The sequence below is a fragment of the Pholcus phalangioides genome, unplaced genomic scaffold (genome assembly GCF_987345545.1).
Source record: "Pholcus phalangioides strain wild (caught in Gottingen) unplaced genomic scaffold, Ppha-v1.0 ptg000004l_1, whole genome shotgun sequence".
In the NCBI taxonomy this organism is placed as follows: domain Eukaryota; kingdom Metazoa; phylum Arthropoda; class Arachnida; order Araneae; family Pholcidae; genus Pholcus; species Pholcus phalangioides.
The window spans coordinates 1,267,383-1,285,658 of record NW_028301597.1 but is presented as its reverse complement, the minus strand read 5'-3'; the positions used below and the strand labels follow the sequence as shown (position 1 = coordinate 1,285,658).

General features: G+C 31.9%; 1 protein-coding gene across 1 annotated transcript in view; it reads right to left on the bottom strand.

Annotated features, from left to right (window-relative positions):
* LOC149086390 (uncharacterized) overlaps positions 1–18,276 on the bottom strand; it is a 66,766-nt gene that overhangs the window by 12,045 nt on the left and 36,445 nt on the right. Inside the window, exons 11-25 of the mRNA XM_089231771.1 lie at positions 16,028–16,137; positions 15,491–15,665; positions 15,179–15,262; positions 14,496–14,576; positions 13,357–13,506; positions 12,724–12,825; positions 11,888–12,071; positions 10,921–11,066; positions 10,443–10,572; positions 9,993–10,169; positions 9,419–9,501; positions 6,649–6,840; positions 6,079–6,204; positions 5,524–5,657; positions 4,014–4,162 (exon numbers count right to left, since the gene is read on the bottom strand). Of these exons, the coding sequence (XP_089087897.1) occupies positions 4,014–4,162; positions 5,524–5,657; positions 6,079–6,204; positions 6,649–6,840; positions 9,419–9,501; positions 9,993–10,169; positions 10,443–10,572; positions 10,921–11,066; positions 11,888–12,071; positions 12,724–12,825; positions 13,357–13,506; positions 14,496–14,576; positions 15,179–15,262; positions 15,491–15,665; positions 16,028–16,137 (2,023 nt within the window). The remainder of the gene's footprint in view (positions 1–4,013; positions 4,163–5,523; positions 5,658–6,078; positions 6,205–6,648; positions 6,841–9,418; positions 9,502–9,992; positions 10,170–10,442; positions 10,573–10,920; positions 11,067–11,887; positions 12,072–12,723; positions 12,826–13,356; positions 13,507–14,495; positions 14,577–15,178; positions 15,263–15,490; positions 15,666–16,027; positions 16,138–18,276) is intronic.

Sequence of the window (18,276 nt, the reverse complement as noted above, 5' to 3'; positions counted from 1 at the left end):
TTGTTTTCGATGTAAAATCAAATCTGTAAATGGCAAAATCAAGTCGCGTGCAGAATCATATCATGCCAAATAATTGTCTTCAAAATCTATTGAGTTGGTTCACTGTCTGAACCATAAACATTGGCTGAAAAATAATACAATAAAAATAAATCAGGAATAAAATAAAATGAAAGAAAATAATAAAATATCTACTAAAAATCTGTAACAAAGACATGCAAATGCTTTTACTTATTTTTTTCTGTAAGGAAGTTACAAAACTACAAAAAAAAAGTTACAAAAAGAAAAAGTTTGCTTTTGGAAACAAAAATTAACATAGGTGTCCTAGGCCTTCAAAATTGTGTTTTAAAAATGCAAGTGCTATGGCGGATAAGCCAAGCCAAGAAACATGATGACAATAATAATGTGGCAAAAGAGTATGAAAAAATTAGAATCTTGAACTGTATAGATTAGTTGAAAGTAGGTTTTTGAATCTAAAAATACAGTAGACTCTGGACTATACGGCCCAATGTGGCAGAAGGTAGGACTGGATAACAGAAAAGTCGGAGTTCTATAGATACACACTTCCTGCCCCCACCTCGCCCATGCCATAAAAAAACATCTTTTTTATACTAAAATCCCCCTTCCTATTTATATTTCAAGTACAGGCGAGTACTTTAATATATGGTATTTTTTCGGCCTGAAATATACTGAGAAATTGAATTTACTGGATGTTATGCCTAAACTTATATTTGGAAAGAAGTGATTTGTCTCCTCTGGGAATCAAACCTGAGTCCCCTTGCATACTTGTCTACTCAGCGCTTCAAGCTACTAATGGGGGTTATAAGGAATTGAAAAGTGTGTATCTGATGTATTGGTTAGCGAAATTGCCCGGTATGCAAAGGGACCCGGAGGAGACAAATCACTTCTTTCCAAATATCAGTTTCGGCATAACATCCAGAAAATTAAATTTCTCAGTATACTTAATAAATGTTAGTTATATACTTCTGAAGTCTGAGCTGTAGTGTTTCAAAAAGAATAAAAATATTGCACATATTTCAAGATATATGTTATAATGTCTAACTTAAGCAGGGAACATATAATCATGTACCGTGTACAGCCATATTTTTCAATGGACCCCCCTGGGATCATTTTCAAATACTATCATTGCATGAAAGACACATTTAGTGTTTTGAAATTGTAATTTATTACTTCAATTTTTTATGATATGCAAATTATGAAAAACACCATATTTTGGATTTCATGAGGAGGCAGAGTGGAAATTGACCTTCGCTACAGGGAATCTATGGTGCCTTGACCCTCACAAAAGGGGGTCTGCTACAACAGAAAGGTTGGGAAACACTGCTGTACAGAGAGAGAGAGTACACATACATACACTTCCAAAATGAAAAAAAACAATAATGTAAAGCATAGGCTATGTTCTTACAAAAATTATTTAAACTTATTTTAGTGTTCATTGATAAATGATTACACAAATGTGAAAGGGTAATAGTTTAAAAACAATAATGCATTAATGAAATACAATAAGATGGACAGTCAAGAGTCTACTGTAATAGCATCTCTTGGCAACACATGACATGATGTATGCAGCTGTGACTTTTCAGTGGTCACACTGTATGACTTGATCTTGGGCTGGTATTACACTATAAAAGTTTGATAAAAGATCTTTTACAAAACTTGAAAAAACAACCAATAATCTTATTGGTTAAATTTGCTCGGATATAACCAATACACTTATTGGTTGCATTTTCAAGTTTTAAAAGAACTTTCAGAAAACTTTTATAGGCCTAATCCTAGCCTTATTCTATTCAAATGATTAAAGTCATGTTCAAATGATTAAAGTTTGACTCTAATGTGCAATTCAAACTATAATGGCAAAAATTGAAGTGTTATAATAATAATTTTTTACCAATATGTGAGCAAATATAATTCATATCAAACTATGATGGAGTATAATTAAAACTTTTTCCATTGACTTTCTCAAAAAATCTGTACAGTAGACTCTTGACTACCCATCTTCGCACTATCCAGCCAAGTTGAAAATTCATAAATAATATAATTCTGTGATTCCAAAGCTGCACAAAAACTGGTATTGGGACATGGCTATGCAAAATCGACCATTAAAATCTCCAGCTGTGCTAGCCACACCCCAAAACAAGTTTTTGCACAGGTTAGAGCGCAAGTGAAGGAACATTGTGAAAAAAACCTATAAACTGTGAGTTTTGACTCTTTCATCTTAGGCTGGGATTACACTGAGGAGTTTTAAATTCTTTTATAAAACTTGAAAAATGGAATTACAGTACAACCTTTTCTAATGGCCACCTCTTAACAATGGCTATATTTTGTTGGAACCGAACGCATCCCATAGACTTAGCATTACAAGAAACCTAAGAACAATGATTTCCAAATAACAGCCACTTCGGACATGGAGTCAGGAAAAAATATGCATATCGTGATGAGGAGAAATAATTTCCAAGATAATTTTTAACCCTTTAAGCGGCAATGACAAAATATCTCGCCTTCATAAAAGTCTCTTATTTTAGCACTGATAAGCCCAGATATTTTGTAAAAATTATCAATGGGAATAGGGAAAAATTTCCCATTGAGAAATTTTTCCCTATTACCCTTAGTTTGCACTTGCTGAAAATCAGAAGAAATCCCACTTCATTAAAAAGATATAGCAGATTTCTAATTGCCACTTGAACGCTTAAAGGAGTTTTCTCGCTCTTCAAACTTTATGGGGAAAAAAGATTATGTATTCTTTCTTTTCCTGGGTGCAAATGCTAGATGGGTATACTAAAGGCAGTGGAAAACTGCCTTTAGTATACCCATTATTTCTGGAAAAGAGATAATATAGGGGACAACACATGAGACATGCTGTCAGCACTCTAATCAAAAGAGGGATATACAAGTTATCTAATTATTAAAAACCCTTTGTCATTTGGAACTCCCCACTCCAAGGCATGGGTGCTCGCGAATAGGAATGTCCAGTATATAAATTTTTTAAGAGGGATGTGTCAACCTTTTTTTTTTAAACAAGAATGAATGTCAGTGCCTATGTCTTCAGCTATCTGACTATTTGAGGTTGTTGGTCTTGGTCCTTATCAATTTTTCTTGCTTCTTGTGTTCTACCTGAGCACTGCAAGACTGAATTTTAGGATGTCATACTAGCGGCATAGATTGATTGATCAATTATATTATCAAAATATAATATATTTTTTAATATAATCAATAATATAATTATCATAATCAGTTACAGAATGGATTGCATTCCACATGCTTTATACGTAGATCACATATTTTAGTTGTTTTTTTTTCCAGAAATAAAACTACCACTCACAATAATGGCCATCTCTCAACAGCAGCCACATTTTCACTGTCCCATTAGTGATCATTGTTGGGAGGTTTTACTGTAACAAACTTATTGATTACATTTGCAAGTTTTATAAAAGAATTTCATAAAACTTTCATAGTGTAATACTGGTCTAAGGCGTACATTTAAGTCCTAAATAATTCCTTTGACATTTGTGTAATCATTCATCACTTGAACAGCGAAATAAGTTTAAATAATTTTAGCAAGAACTAAGCCTCTGTTTTGTTTATTTTAAAATGTAGAGAGAGAGTTCAGTACATAACAAGCATTTATTAAGTGCTCGCCTGTACTTAGAGGTAGGAAAATATTAATCAGAGCAGGTCTTGGTGTAAAAAGATTGTTATTGATGGTATGGGGGGGGGGGGGTAGTATATGAGTGAACATTTATAGAACTTAAGCCCATTTAGATTTTCTGTTATCTGACCCATCCTTCAGCCACATTAGGCCGGATAGTGTCCAGAGTTACTATATTTGTTTAATAAATCTATCAAACACCAATATTTATAATATCACATGATTTAATTTGCCATTATCAAAGCTCGGATGGGAAAAAACAACAAAAAGTATCTCATATTTGATCTGGAAAACACTTATAAATTATAATTTATGAAATTCATTAATGATCAAATGGAAGAAAGATTACCTGCAACAGCTTTACTTCGTTCCATAACTTCTTGTGCAAGAGCATGATTCAATGCGAGCAAGTGAGCTCGTTTTTGTTTCTGCTCACTGAACTTTTTGTGAACCCCTTCTGGTCTGCCATCCGTAGGATTTGCAACATTTTCATAACTCCTGTAAAAATAAATTGAAAACCAATAATGGTGGTTTTCATCTTGAAGCTAAAACATTTCAGCTTTGCCGTCAGTACATTTTTACACAGCTTAGCATGTTAATTGTTGAGCAGTTCTTGTAGGCATTAATGTGAATATATAATTTCCACTCCCTGCAAAAATATTACCAAAAAAAGAAGAATCTTTAAAGTATATTATTAAAATTTTTACTCTGGAATGAGAAAAAAAATTAACAGAAAGGTGAATGAATAAAATATTTTCTTTTGTACAATACTAAGGTTATTGTGCTCATTTTGATAAATACTGAAGTACAGTCACCCCTGTGCATTGAATAAAAATTACTTTATATAACCACAGTGAGTTTATAACCAGTACGCCCTATTTACTAACTATAATGGCAGGGACTTATAAACAGATATTATAGGAGAGGTGATGTTAAAAGTGATTGACATTATACCAAGGTCTTTACTGTATAAAGTATACAAAATCATAAAGACATCAAAACCAGAAGCAAAGAGTTGAAGAGCAAGGGGCAAGAAAAGAAGTCACAAAGGATCTAAACCTGCGATTCACAATGTGGGTCCCCACGTCCCACAAAGGGGCACTTTGATTTTTAAGGGGGCAATTCGAAAATGAGTTTTTCTATAAAGAGGTTGAAACTTTTTAGAATTTCCTCTACTTTTTTACATCAGTTCAAATTTGCACATTTTATACAATTTCTTGATGCCTCCTTTTTTCGTTTTTCCTCTTTCAGTGTTTTCTTTGGAAGGGATTTGACCACGGGTACTCAACGGTTTGTGTTTCACGGACAATTTATGCCAGTAACGGACCTCCAAAGTCTCCTCTAGTTAAGAAACTTTTGACTAAGTAAATGATCTTTTGTGGCTCCCTCAATGTGAATAAGAGTTAATAATAAAAAGAATTACAAGTAACAGGGATAAAGAGACAGAACTAAGGGTTGAGAGCAAATCCCCGATTAAAAAATGTAAGTATGCAAATCAAATTTTGGTGTGCACATGTGTGTAAAACCATACCTTTATTATGGAACTATGAAGTTTCACGGAGGGAGGGGAGAAGGGAGTTCCTCCTCCTGATGGGAGACACCAGGATTTCAGAGATGCTTTTGTTGGGCATGGAATCAAAAAAAAAAAGAGGCTAGGAACCACTAATCTAAACTATTATCTGTAACATACAATAGTATTTAAGACGTGGTTTCCGTATGTAAAAATTTAAGAAATCTTGCAGCCTGTTGATAAATGGAGGAGTTTTACGATCAAAGTGTTAACGAAAAAATAAAACCAGATATGCCAGTTGTTATTATAAATGAACTTCAACAAAAAATACATAAAAAATTATATTTACGCGGTGGTCTCTGATAGCATCTTGCGAATATTTTCTGCTTTTTGGCTTCGTCGAAGTCTTTCGCTGGCAGATAACATTTCTGGTTCATCTTCTATGTACCTTTCTGGAATACTGATTTTTTCTGGAAGCCCAATCTATTATAAATAAAGCAAAAAGATTTGAGAATGAAGCATTAGGAGACTGAAGCAGTGGTATAGCAAACCTTTTCCTAACCCATATATTATGCAAGCCAATCTTCAACACAACCATTAATTTTTTTTTATCATTTAGGGTTTTCAGAGATTTTGTATATATACGGGATAGCTCCACATTTTGAAGAAATCTCCCAGTGTCCCTATAAATTTTAATTTAAAAAAATTCAAGATTTTTCTCTTATGTAACCCCTTTCTTCAAATTACTACATCATTAGATATTTTGGAAAATCTTTATGGTGAAACTTCATCTCTCACTGGCTCAAAGAGCTGTAGTTTGGCCATCACTAGACTAAAGCATGAATATATGGGACAGTTTTATCAACTGACCAAGTTTTTTTGGAAGCAAATGAAAAGTTCAAACCTCTCGATCAATTACTCTGTCATCATAAACTTCCTTTTTCTTTATTGTACTTCGCACAATATCTGGTGTGTTCGCAGTTCGAAGACATCTTTCCATGTCAACATCATCCCTTGATCGTGGTCCATCCTACAACAAATCTTTTTTATGAGCAGTCAACCAAAAACATTAATCACTCTTAGGCTTCAATAAATATTTGGCACCTATGAAATTATGAACTGAATTCAAAACCGTTTAAAAAAGCATGAACTTGGGATAATGTTTTGGATATAATTTATTTTAAATAGAAAAACATCATATGAAGTATAATATTTCTAGATACATATATAAATACATTGAAATCTGTGAGAATCGGTTCTATCATTTATATTGAAGTGGGACATAAACAAGTCCTTTTTTAGACTTAACGAGTCACTTTTCACTACCTAACGAGTCACTACTTAATGAGCCACTTTTCACTACTACTAGCTACTGTAACATAAAATAGTTAAAAGAAATGTCTATATACATTTATAAAGGGGGGGGGCGGGAAAGATGTTTGGCTCACACAATGATTGAATATAATTTTTTCACCTTTCTGAATTCTGGAACCTGTGCATCTAACAAATATTGACATCCAGAAACTGTGTAATGCCTACGCTTTGTTCGTCTAGCAATTTTTGAATGACTTTGGGACTGCTTCTGAGATGAAGTTGGTTGCTGTTGTTCAGTGCTTTGACCAGTTGAAGAGTTACCAAACAGTCTTTCATGAGCTGACTGAAGCCCCTGGGACAGAGAAATCACATGTTACTGGTTAATTGCCATCAGGTAGATCAGAGGGAATGAAATAATTTTTAAAATAATATTTGAAAACACATTAAAAAAAATATAAGGTGGCTATTGAATAAAAATGATTTATAACATTTATAATACAACTATGATTCTTAAAATCCAAAAGGGCAGATATTTTTGTAATTATGTCATTAAATGTTAGCTTTTGGAGTTTCAAACAAGCAGAAGTTTCATAAGAGAAATATTATTGGGAAGTTTTATTGTGTTCCCGGTAAACCATAAATCAATCAATGAAGCTCTCACAACAACAAAATAAACCTAAAATTTCAATACCTTCTCAAATTCAACATAATGTGTAGGTACTGATTATGAACTTTTGTGATTTTAATTTGCCATTTTGCCCTGGCCGACTATTTTTTCCATTCTGTGAGCCAATTTCCCCATGTTTAACAAATATCAAGAATTCCACCTATTGGTAAATTTTTAAGTGTTTTTTTTTTCCACCTTTACCAAACAAAATTCCATTGCTTTGGTAGTATTCTTCATGAAAATTTTTAAGTCATTCTGACCAGTGGCAATTATTTTACAGCGTTTTTAAATTGCAACTTAAATTATAATCATTCTGTATTCTGTTGATTTTCACTTTTCACAGAAACTTGTTTTTGCATTCAATATAAGATTTTTAATTTCCTAACATCAGAATTTGCAATACAGTTGGCCCTCAGTATTTGTGGATTTCATATTTGCATTTCCTGTATTTGCAGTCTCTTACCCAGTTTTTGGAAAATTCTCATATCAGAGTAAAATATAAGTTGTACATGTTAAATAAATACTTAAAAAGTCCCTCAAAGGTTTTTTTGATGCTTCTGAAAATATTTATATAACACTGTTACTTAAATGTTTCTAAAGTGTGAAAAACTTGTAAGAAAAAAACAAAATATTGACAAAGGTTAGCTTCATTGCTGGAATTTCCCATTATTATGGCATCAATGAGTCTATAATATACATTAAGAAATAAGAACTTAAAATTCAATTAGTCATTGCTGTAGCTACACCTGCTAAAATATAGTTCTGGATCCACATGTCTCTCATGTAGAAATAACTTTTTCTGTGGGTGCAACAAAAAATGTATGCAAGATGTGTGTTGCATAACTCGCACACCATACCCGTCATTATTTAACCTGCAAATTCATGAGGTATTATTGAAAAGAATAAGTCACATCTCCCAGTATTTTGTATGAACAATGAAAAAGCTTTGACTATGAAAACATTTTTCTAAATTGTTAATGAAGGGTTCACTGATGTAGAGATAAAAGCTGGAGGACTAATTAATAGCAATTCAGAAATCAACAGAGAAGAGATTAATCAGGCTGACTGCTTCTGACCTCATGAAGATGATTAGGATTGAGAATTAGAAGTTCATTATGAGCAACATAGCAAAGGCTTAGTAAGTCTTAATGGTTATGATTGTTTCCATGAAATAGACACATCTGTGATACCTTTTTCACATGTAGAAAAATTGGTAAGGGAAACCTTCTAACTCTACTCCAATAAGTTAACAGCAATTTAGAAGAAATGACTAACAGACATAATGTTATGTTCTTTCCAGAAAGCATGCCCTTGAATCACTGAATCCCCCACCCCACTTCTACTTCTTCCACACAAAGAAGATACTGTAAAAATGAGATGCCTAAAGAACAAAATTTTAGGGTTTTGGGTTATTCACTGACTTTCCGTATTCATGGTCACCCTGGAATGTTACCCCCTACGAATACAGAGAGATGACTACATTGTTCTTGTGTAAACTTATTTAGGGATTAGAAAAGTTTTTTTACAAGAAGTCTTTTGTTACAACTGTATTTGTTAAAATGGGAACTGACACTAATGATTTCTCTACAATATTTTTCTTGGTCAGCAGGGTACCATGATACTGAGATTCCACATGAAATAATCCAATCAAATGATGGGTCATTTCCTTTCTCTGGCACAATTAATTCTGGTCTACATTAGAAATGTCATAGTAAAAAATCATCATAGTTCATTATTTGACCATTTTTGTCGCACCAGTGTCATTTTCTGCCCATGGGTTAATTAGACCGGGACCTATAATTTATTGAGATTCCGAATGGCAGCCTATTTTATACTCACCGAGAGGTTGGTGTGCTAACTCCTCGATGTGGGACTCCCAGCGGCAGCAATCTTTTTGTGTGACTATGTCACCATTTTCGTTATACCCCTGAGTCAGGAAAGTTTCTGACAAGGACAAATCAGTTTTAAATCATCACTGTTGATATACAAAGCATCAGGTGTGGAGAGATATCCCGCCAATCTTGGCAAGAGTTAATTTAGTGACTTTTAATGCCATGACCATGATTCATGATGGCAAAAGTTTCTGGACTACCACCTATATGCAGTAATTTTTTTTAGACTGCATTTAGTTTTCTTAAAGCATTCAGATTACATTTTGGAAAACCTTTTCATATTGATGCACTTAAAATTAATTCAAAACAAAATGAGTAAATGAAAGTTTCATTATCATTAAAAAAGATTAAATTGAAATGTAACTGCTTACCGTTTGTCTATGAATGACTGAACCAAGTAATGGTATAGATGTTGGTCGTGGATATGACACTGAAGGTACTTTCCTAAATGTTTCTGGGAGAAACAAAACACAATGAACATTTAAAAAACATCATTTTTTAAAGAAAAGGTCAATATAATGACAGTGGCAACATTATGAAATCAACTAATATGTTCTATAGAATATATGAGAGGTCAGAAGTCAAGACATGCAAGTGACAAAATTTGCTAAATTGAGTTAAGTGCTTAAAGAGGTTCTTTTACCCAATAACTAACTACTGGCCAGATGGACAGATCCATTCTATATACTAGGGCTGCTTTCTAACGAAAAATATAACTTGACTACTATGTAGAATTTATAATATTACATTAACTTTGAAGTGGATTTTCTTGAAACTCGAGTTTGATTACTTGCATCTCCACATATGCAGTACTAATGCTTAGATGATGACTGATAAATATCTTCAAATTGATTGGTAATAATACAATATTGAACACTGGAGAGAGAGAAATTATTTGCATTTAATTAAAATGAAAATCCATTGAATCAAAAAGCATTTTTTTACCTTCATCAGTCTCAATATGGTCATCAGAAGATACATCTGGATCATCAACGACCCAGACAGATGACTTGTCTCCATAGGTGACAGATTTTTTATCTCGTTCCCGACTACGTCTTTCTGATTGGCGTTTAACTATACGGACTGTTTTTATCTCACAAGGTTTTTCTCTAGGTAGTATACCTATGGAAAAATGAAAAGAGAAGAAACTTATCATTATAGAAATTATTCAAAAGCAAGGGGAAAAAAAACAGGTTCTGCAAATTTTGCAAATGTAAATTAACAATGATTTGAAAAAATATTTCTGGTCATCTTACGTGAGAGTTTTTAATAGATAAAAAATGAAACCACCTTTTTTTTTCCTTTTTAATATTATAGAAAATTTGTCCCATTAAAAAAAGACTATTAGTCTAAAAAAACAATCAAAAATAAGATATAAATAAAAACAAATTTTACCATAAAACCGTTTCATCTTATCATCAGCCTCATTAATATCCTGTAAAGAACATTGAGGAACTTTTTCTTTGTCATCATTCGTTGACAGCAGCTTCACGCTATCTGAACTTCCCTCATTAATGCCAGTTTCCTAACATCAGAAAAATTTTATTCTATCAAAATACCTGGATATGCATTCATTAATTCTTGAAATTTATTTAACTATGCATATATTACAATAAGACCTCTCTTTTGCAGACACCAGCAGAACAAAAAAAAAAAAAAAATTTGCTAATAAAAGAGGGGGGTGACTGTTGATCAGGGGTTTGAAATGTGTACTTTTATTATATAAAGGAAATTATTTGTCAGTAAAAGAGGGGTAACTGTTAAGGGTTTTATGAAAGAAAAGTATAAATTTAAAGAAGTGATTACATTGATGTCTAGTAGCAATGATTGTTATTCAGCATTTTATTTGAACACATCTTGTTAATATACTCACAGTGCTGATCTCCTCAGCATTAGCGTAGACAGGTATATCATCAACATCTCGGCTCACATTAGATAGGTCACTTGTTACCATTGTGTCTAAATCAGTTTCCAAATAAGTGGTTTGTTGCTTCTTACGTAAAGGAAGTGGGGCTGATCCTGGAGGGAAAAGCAACACCCAATATTTATATTGTAAGAAGAGAGAGAACAAATTGATAATTGTTAGAAAAATAAAATACTGGAATTTATAAAATAAAATAAATATTCATATTAAAAAAATCTAGTACTTATATATCTTTAATTGAGAAAATATGAAGTGCTGTAAATACAAAGGATAAACTCAAGACAGCCCATTTCAAGATAAACAATTGAAGTTTTCCCAATAAAATTTTATTCGTGAAAAAAGCATAAAACTAATGAAAAAAAAAAATCATGTGAAAACACCTTCTCCCTCTGGAAATTTTTTTAAAGTTTGCTCTTTGTATCTGCAACACCTCATAGTATTAAGTATAAATAATTTTCTACCAAAATTGTAATATTTTAAATTGGCTAAAAAATAGCGAAGAAATTAGGTTATTTAGATACCAGATAAACTTAAATAACTTAATGTAAATGAATCAATATAATTACAACCATGGACATACACAACACAGTTGATCTGAAGAATAAAAAACTTCATGAAAAATGTTTTGAACATTTTGAACAGCAGTAGTTAGTGTTTATATAGAAAAACTTGCTTTAAAAATGAGCAAAGATTTCAGAAGAAAAAAAACAGCAAATGTAGTCATTGAATTCAACTGTTACACAAAAACTTAGAGAAATGTATTTTGTCCATGGTAATGTAAGAATTATTTCATATACTTCATTTTTATGTGGTACACTTCTTTACCCTTTGTGTCATAACATCAAAATGTCACAAGACAATGGAGTAATGCATTGATGTTTAATTAAATTGTGAAAGCAAAAACTTGAACACAAACCAGCAACACCAGTTGGGCTTGCTCTGACCCTAGATGAAAAACCACTAGAAGTAGCAATCTTTGTATCACCCTTCAATGTTTCCACTGTATGATTTATTTCTTGACGGTAGCTTGCCAATTCCTCCAATACATTTTGCATACGATTTAGCTCAGCTTCCAAATCAGCACGAGACTGGTGAGATTTCTGAAACATTAATTGAAAAATAAAAATTCTGAAATTGCATAAATAAAATAAATATTTAAAAAAAAAGCTCGAGTTGAATTCATAACAAGTTCAAGTTCTTTTAGATTGATTTTGATCATGTTTGCCTGAGAAAGTTTGATCATATTTTTACAAAGCATGACTTCAAGGAGAAAGATTTGAATATTGTTTGAGATTAAGACACCTTTTTAAATTCACACTTCCACATGTATGTGTGTATATTTATATTGAAGAATAGCAACAAAAATACAGCCTTATTCCTTTGTATTAAAACTGAAGAAAAAAGAAATTTATTTTCTCATTACAAAAATCAAACCTTTAAGCCTGGCTAAAAAAAAAACCAGATAATTTTATGCAAAAGATACAGTAAACTACTCTAAGAAACAAGAATGCATCAGCAATATTGCAGCAGAGAATCAACTTTGTTAATGCGAGCCCTTCCATTGTAACAGATTTAGAATTATCTTACTGAATAGATTCAAGTGATAGTTCAAGAAATGGAGTAAGAGGCTCAATACATTTCATACTTAATAATAACATTCTCGCACAAAATCAACAGAAGTAGATTTGTAAAAAAAAGTACTAATGGTTCAAACATTAATAGTAAACAAATGTTATAATGCTATATACATACCGTTTCACTGGACCCAGCCTGTAAAACCTGTTGGAGTTTCTGTCTCAATATAAGAATTTCCTGTTCAAGTTGGTCATTTTTGGTTGAAGCATCTTCGATTTTCTGTAATTAATGCATAAAATACTAAAAACTTACAATAATTATAAGTAGTATCAATCATAAGTAATATGAAAATCTTGACAATGTTATGTTGTGATACAAACAAGGCTTTTTCTTCCTAGCAATTAACATAAAAATACCATAAACATTTCTTATAAATGCCACCTACTCTGGAACATCAATATTTTCTTGCGAAGGTAACAATTTTACATAACTTGAGAATACAATTTTTACCTGTAATTTGATCTTTTATATATTTTTATATATTTTAAATACTTGCTGCGTTGATACTACAATTAGCAAAGTTTTCAGTGCTCATTACTTCATATATATACATAGTATGCACACATAAGTACATGTATATCAGTTTCTAAAAGTCTAACTGTTCAAACTCATAAAATTAATTGATAATTATTTTTTAACATTGATGTTTTCTGAATACAAGACTATTGAAATTCTAGACCTCTTCATGAGCAGGATAAACAACCAATAGACACGTACTAATTCTTGTAAAATAGTAAAGTAAAAACTTACCCTTGCACTGTGACTAAGAAGCCTTTTCACACGTGTCAGTTCTTTTTCTATCATTCGTTGTTGTTTTCTAAGCTTTTGAAGTTCGATAGGTTTATCTTGATGGTCCAATATTTTGTTTTTCATTCCATGTAGAGTGTGTTCCAGCATTTCCTATGGAAATAAGTTTCTTAATGTACTAATAAGTACTGGATGTTTAAGTTTACATTCTCAAATTATCATGGATAATGCTATCATTTGAGTATTATCACTTTCATCAAGAACAGATCAATATCATAAAATGGGGAAAAAAATTGTTTATAGTTATCAAGTCTTTGGTTTATGTGATCAATATTTTTTTTTTGTAGAGTTTCTTTTCACATTTTGAACCTAAGGTTGAACCCAGACGATTTTTCCCCTATAATTTCTTATTACTGATGTGCAAGACTATGTAAGAGGTCTGAATTCCTCCTTATTGAAAAGAATTTCGTTACTCAGTTTACAATGGGGGCTGTATTAGCTGCTATGATCCATGTATGTGTACTGCTTCTTTTGAAATTTCTTTCCTGTAGTGAAGGAATGTGTAAGGTGTTAAAAAAAATCTTTATTCAGTTGATGATCAGTTTTTGTTAACTGACCACATTCACAGTTCCTTGGCCAAAAGACTTTCACAAGGGAATCTATGGAATATACTGGCATTCCTAATACACAGACTGTTCCATTATAACTTCACAATTTGTGAATAAAAACATATTTTAGATCATAGGGGGAAAAAATGCTGAACAATTGAAAAAAAAAACACGATTCAACATTTTTAAATTTTTTATGTTGAAAAAAACAACAGTTGTTGCATTTCCATACATCCCATTCGACCAAACAGGACATATGGCCATCGTTCTTACGACAAATTTTTTTTGTCCTGACATGATCACATCAAGCGCTGTGCACTGTATCATGAATTTTCAAATTACAAAGTTACAAATACTAAGAGGTTTGCACATACAGACCTACTGTATAGTATACAGTGTATATATAGTAAAAATGTGTAATGAACCTAATGTTGAATAGCACAAATGATTTTCACGGATGGTCAAGCAATACTGAGTAAAAAACAGAGAAAAAAGGAAATACAAATTTTTTTTCAACAATTTATTTTTACTTACTTTGTCTTGTTGCAATGAATTGTAACACTGGGCTTCTTGTGTGAGGCTCTTATCCAATCCATATACTTCATCCAAACAGCTCTGCAGAAGTAATTACTTTATGTATTAGAAATATCAGAACAGACAATATTTTTACATGAGTCGTTTAAAGAATAACTATAACAAATAGCTTAAAATTTCATAATAGATAACAATATTTCGATTCAGCATACCCTAAAACATGATGTTTGACACCAAGATCACTACTATTTTCTTTCTGCTCCTTCAAAAGTTATTAGGACTTCATTTCGTATGGCTGCCATTTTGTTTTTTAGCGATTTGAAGCATAAAAAACAAAATGGCAAATCCAAATTGAGAGTGGCAAACAAAATATTTGGAATCAGTGCATCAAACACATTCAGAAAAAGTTGTTTGCCTACTTTTCCTCAAAAATACTTCCTACACTTTTTATAGCCACATTTGAGAATTTGCACCAGTCTAATGAGCCCAGATCATTAAACTAAACAATTTTATTGCTATTAGAAATTAATATAATATATATTAATCTTTATATGGAATAATTATCATCATACATCAATGAAAATAAAGATATTCACGTAACAGCGCATATACAAGCAGATACTTTGTGCAAAATTAACGAGTGGCATTCCTAATTAAAGTTGTTTAATAAAAGCTGTTATAACCTGAGATTCACTTTCATTTGATGACCATCTACGGAGTCCAGATGAACGATCGCCCTCTTTGGAAACATCATTTTCTGATGATAGCTGAAATGGGAAAGATGAAGATTATTTGCACAAAAAAAAAAAAAAAAAAAATGAAATAGGGAGTTTTAAATAAAATTAACAAAATTTGATCCATAGGCAAAAAATTAACAATCAAATCCTAAAATTTTGGGCATGCATTCCATTATCATATACAGACAAATATGCAGCAAAATAATTGTATCTATTGAGTTTAAAATTTTCAGCTGGAATAAAAAAAAATCAATTTACCAAATATGGAGCAGAACAACTCCTCTTCTCATTGTTACCATACAAGCTTCCAAGTTTTACCATGTTTTCAACTAAATTTACAAGTGGGCGGCCTACTTCATATTGCTTCTCTAGTAATGTGACTTGCTCCATCAGTTCACGATGATTCTGTGAGAATGACTGTTGCCTACCTTTCCTAAATAAAAAAAAAATCACACATGCACAATAATTGAATACTATTTTGGAAGACTGAAAAGCTATATATTTTTTCTTTTAAAAAGGTATATTTAACAGAACTGGAAAAATTTGGGAGATGATAGATGACATAGGGATTTAAAAAATTGCAAAATTGCATGGATTATCATCAGGAAAATCCTCTTCATTGACCTGGAAATTTGAGTATCAAATGGGTGGTTTTCATTAGATCACAAATTAAAAGCCAATCGGTCCCAATTTTTATAAAGTTCGTTGTAATTGTGAAATAACAAAACTAATTTAAATTAAACACAAGAAAAACATACCTTTTCTTATAACACTGAAAAAATTCAATGAACTTACAAATGAGAGGATTCAATATTTTCCATTTGTTGAAGGAATTTTTCTTTAGCTCTCATAACTCTTGACTGATTTCTGCGCAACTGGATTAATAAAAGCACCAGTTCTTCATGCTGTTTAATATGTGAACACACACAAAAAAAATTAACAAAGAGAAAAACTTTAAATGTAATGATAAACTAGAACTTAATAAAGTTACTAAATTAAGTTACTTTTCTGGGACTTACTGACCCTTTAATGTGTTAAAGTAGACACAGTTATAATTTCTAATTTTTTGTGTTGTCCAGACTCCAATTTTATTGACCACACACACATAAAATTTTACATGCCATAATGACCTGGAAGTTAGTCAAGCTTCTGTTAAGGACACATACACATATGCCCTGCTTACATGGGCAAGATTGGGGTTCAATAGTAGTTTGTTCGCTGAATATGAATATGGTTGGTAATTTTTTTTTGCCTTGTAAGGGGAGAAAAGATAAAAAGAATTAATGATCTTTTTTGGTTGATTTGTGGGGCTCCATGCTACTTCTTCCATAATACTTACTGGTTTTTCTCTATTACTGAGTAAAATATACTGGTTTTTAATTTCTTATGCAAACAAGGTGCTCTCTCATACACACACACACAGTGTGTACCAACCCATTAAAATTTCTTCATAAGAATTTTTATTAATTATTTAAAGGTGCACGTGAGGAATTAAAGCAATTGAGGAATTTAATCATTTTCATTATTTTGCCCTTTAAGTCATATGTCAGTGCATAACATACTTACATATTGCTTTTAAAATAAACCAAATAATGTATTAAAGATAAAAAATTAAAGGAAAAGATAAACATAAATGATAAATCAATCACAAAAAAGATTTCTTAGATCTCAGGATCTTTAAAAAAAATTACAATAAAACTCTGACCCTCACACCAACCTTTGGCTCACCAGGTATTGGTTGAAATTTTGTTCAGTAGGCAAAGAATATCTCTCAGCTTTAGATTAACTAAATAACATTACAAATAATTAACCTAGGAACTTCTAACAAGCAACTTGATATTTCAGAAGAGTAGATGACTTTGTGCAATAATAAAAAATCATCAACGAATAAGGCAAATAACAGAAAATACTAGCTTTCTTGCCATGACGTTTGACTTGAACAGACGTATTGTTTTTCGTTCCGCTGAGTATCTGAGATTGAAGATTTGGTACTCAATACAATTGGCAAACTCTGTCAGAGTGATACTCTTACCCTCTGAAGATGACACCCATAGCGTGTCGAAGTGAATTAGGAATTTTTTAGTATTTCCTGGGTATTTGCCTTATTCGTTGATGATTTTTTAATTATTAACTTGGTATTTATTGAATAATAATAATAATATAACTGTCTTAATGTACAAGAAGTCTCTGTGCGTATAGGTTTATTATGTGTGTAAATCTCAACCCGATAAATCTAGCTTTCTCATGAGGTAAAATGATAAAATAAGAGCTTGGCAGGCTAGTATTGCAGTGAATCTGTGAAAAAAAAATCTAAAGACTTCACAGCATTGGCTTATCAAAGTCCCAAACTAAAAATTGTTCCTTCAGACAACCACACCTACAGAAGTGACTTCGAAGAAACTGCAAATGCTTGCTGCCTTACCATAAAAAGCCTCACAACAGCTGTTGTGTCCAGAACATTAAACAAAAAAAAATCATAAATCTCAATATCACAACTAATTACTGATTTGAAAAATGTATAATAGCTCACTATTTATACATTATAGCTCACTCAATATTTCAGAAACTTGAGACACAAAAATTAACCTTTTCATACAAACCACCAGTTCTGAAATAAGATGCCCATGGTACAGATCAGAGTTGTGTGATGTGCAACAAAAAATAGAAAATATTATCAACAAGAAAGAATATAAAAGGTGTTTTTCATTCAAAACATTAGTTAAGGCGGGATTACACTATCAAAATTTTATAAAAATTACAGTGGAATCTCAATAACTCGACATGTGGATAACTTGACATCTATTATTCCCTTGGTTGGCACAGTACTAATTTTAATGTAGTGAAACCTCTCTAACTCAACACATGTTTGGTTTAACTCCACTTAAGTCGGCTATGATTTTTGTCCCTTTACCACGACTGGTTTTTATAATTGGCCTTGTGTTACTTGCTAAGAATATTTTGACATTGTTCATGGGTATTTGGGCAATCCCTTGTTTCTTTGTTCTCTACGATGGGTCAGTTTTTTGCATTGGGAGCGGGGAGGG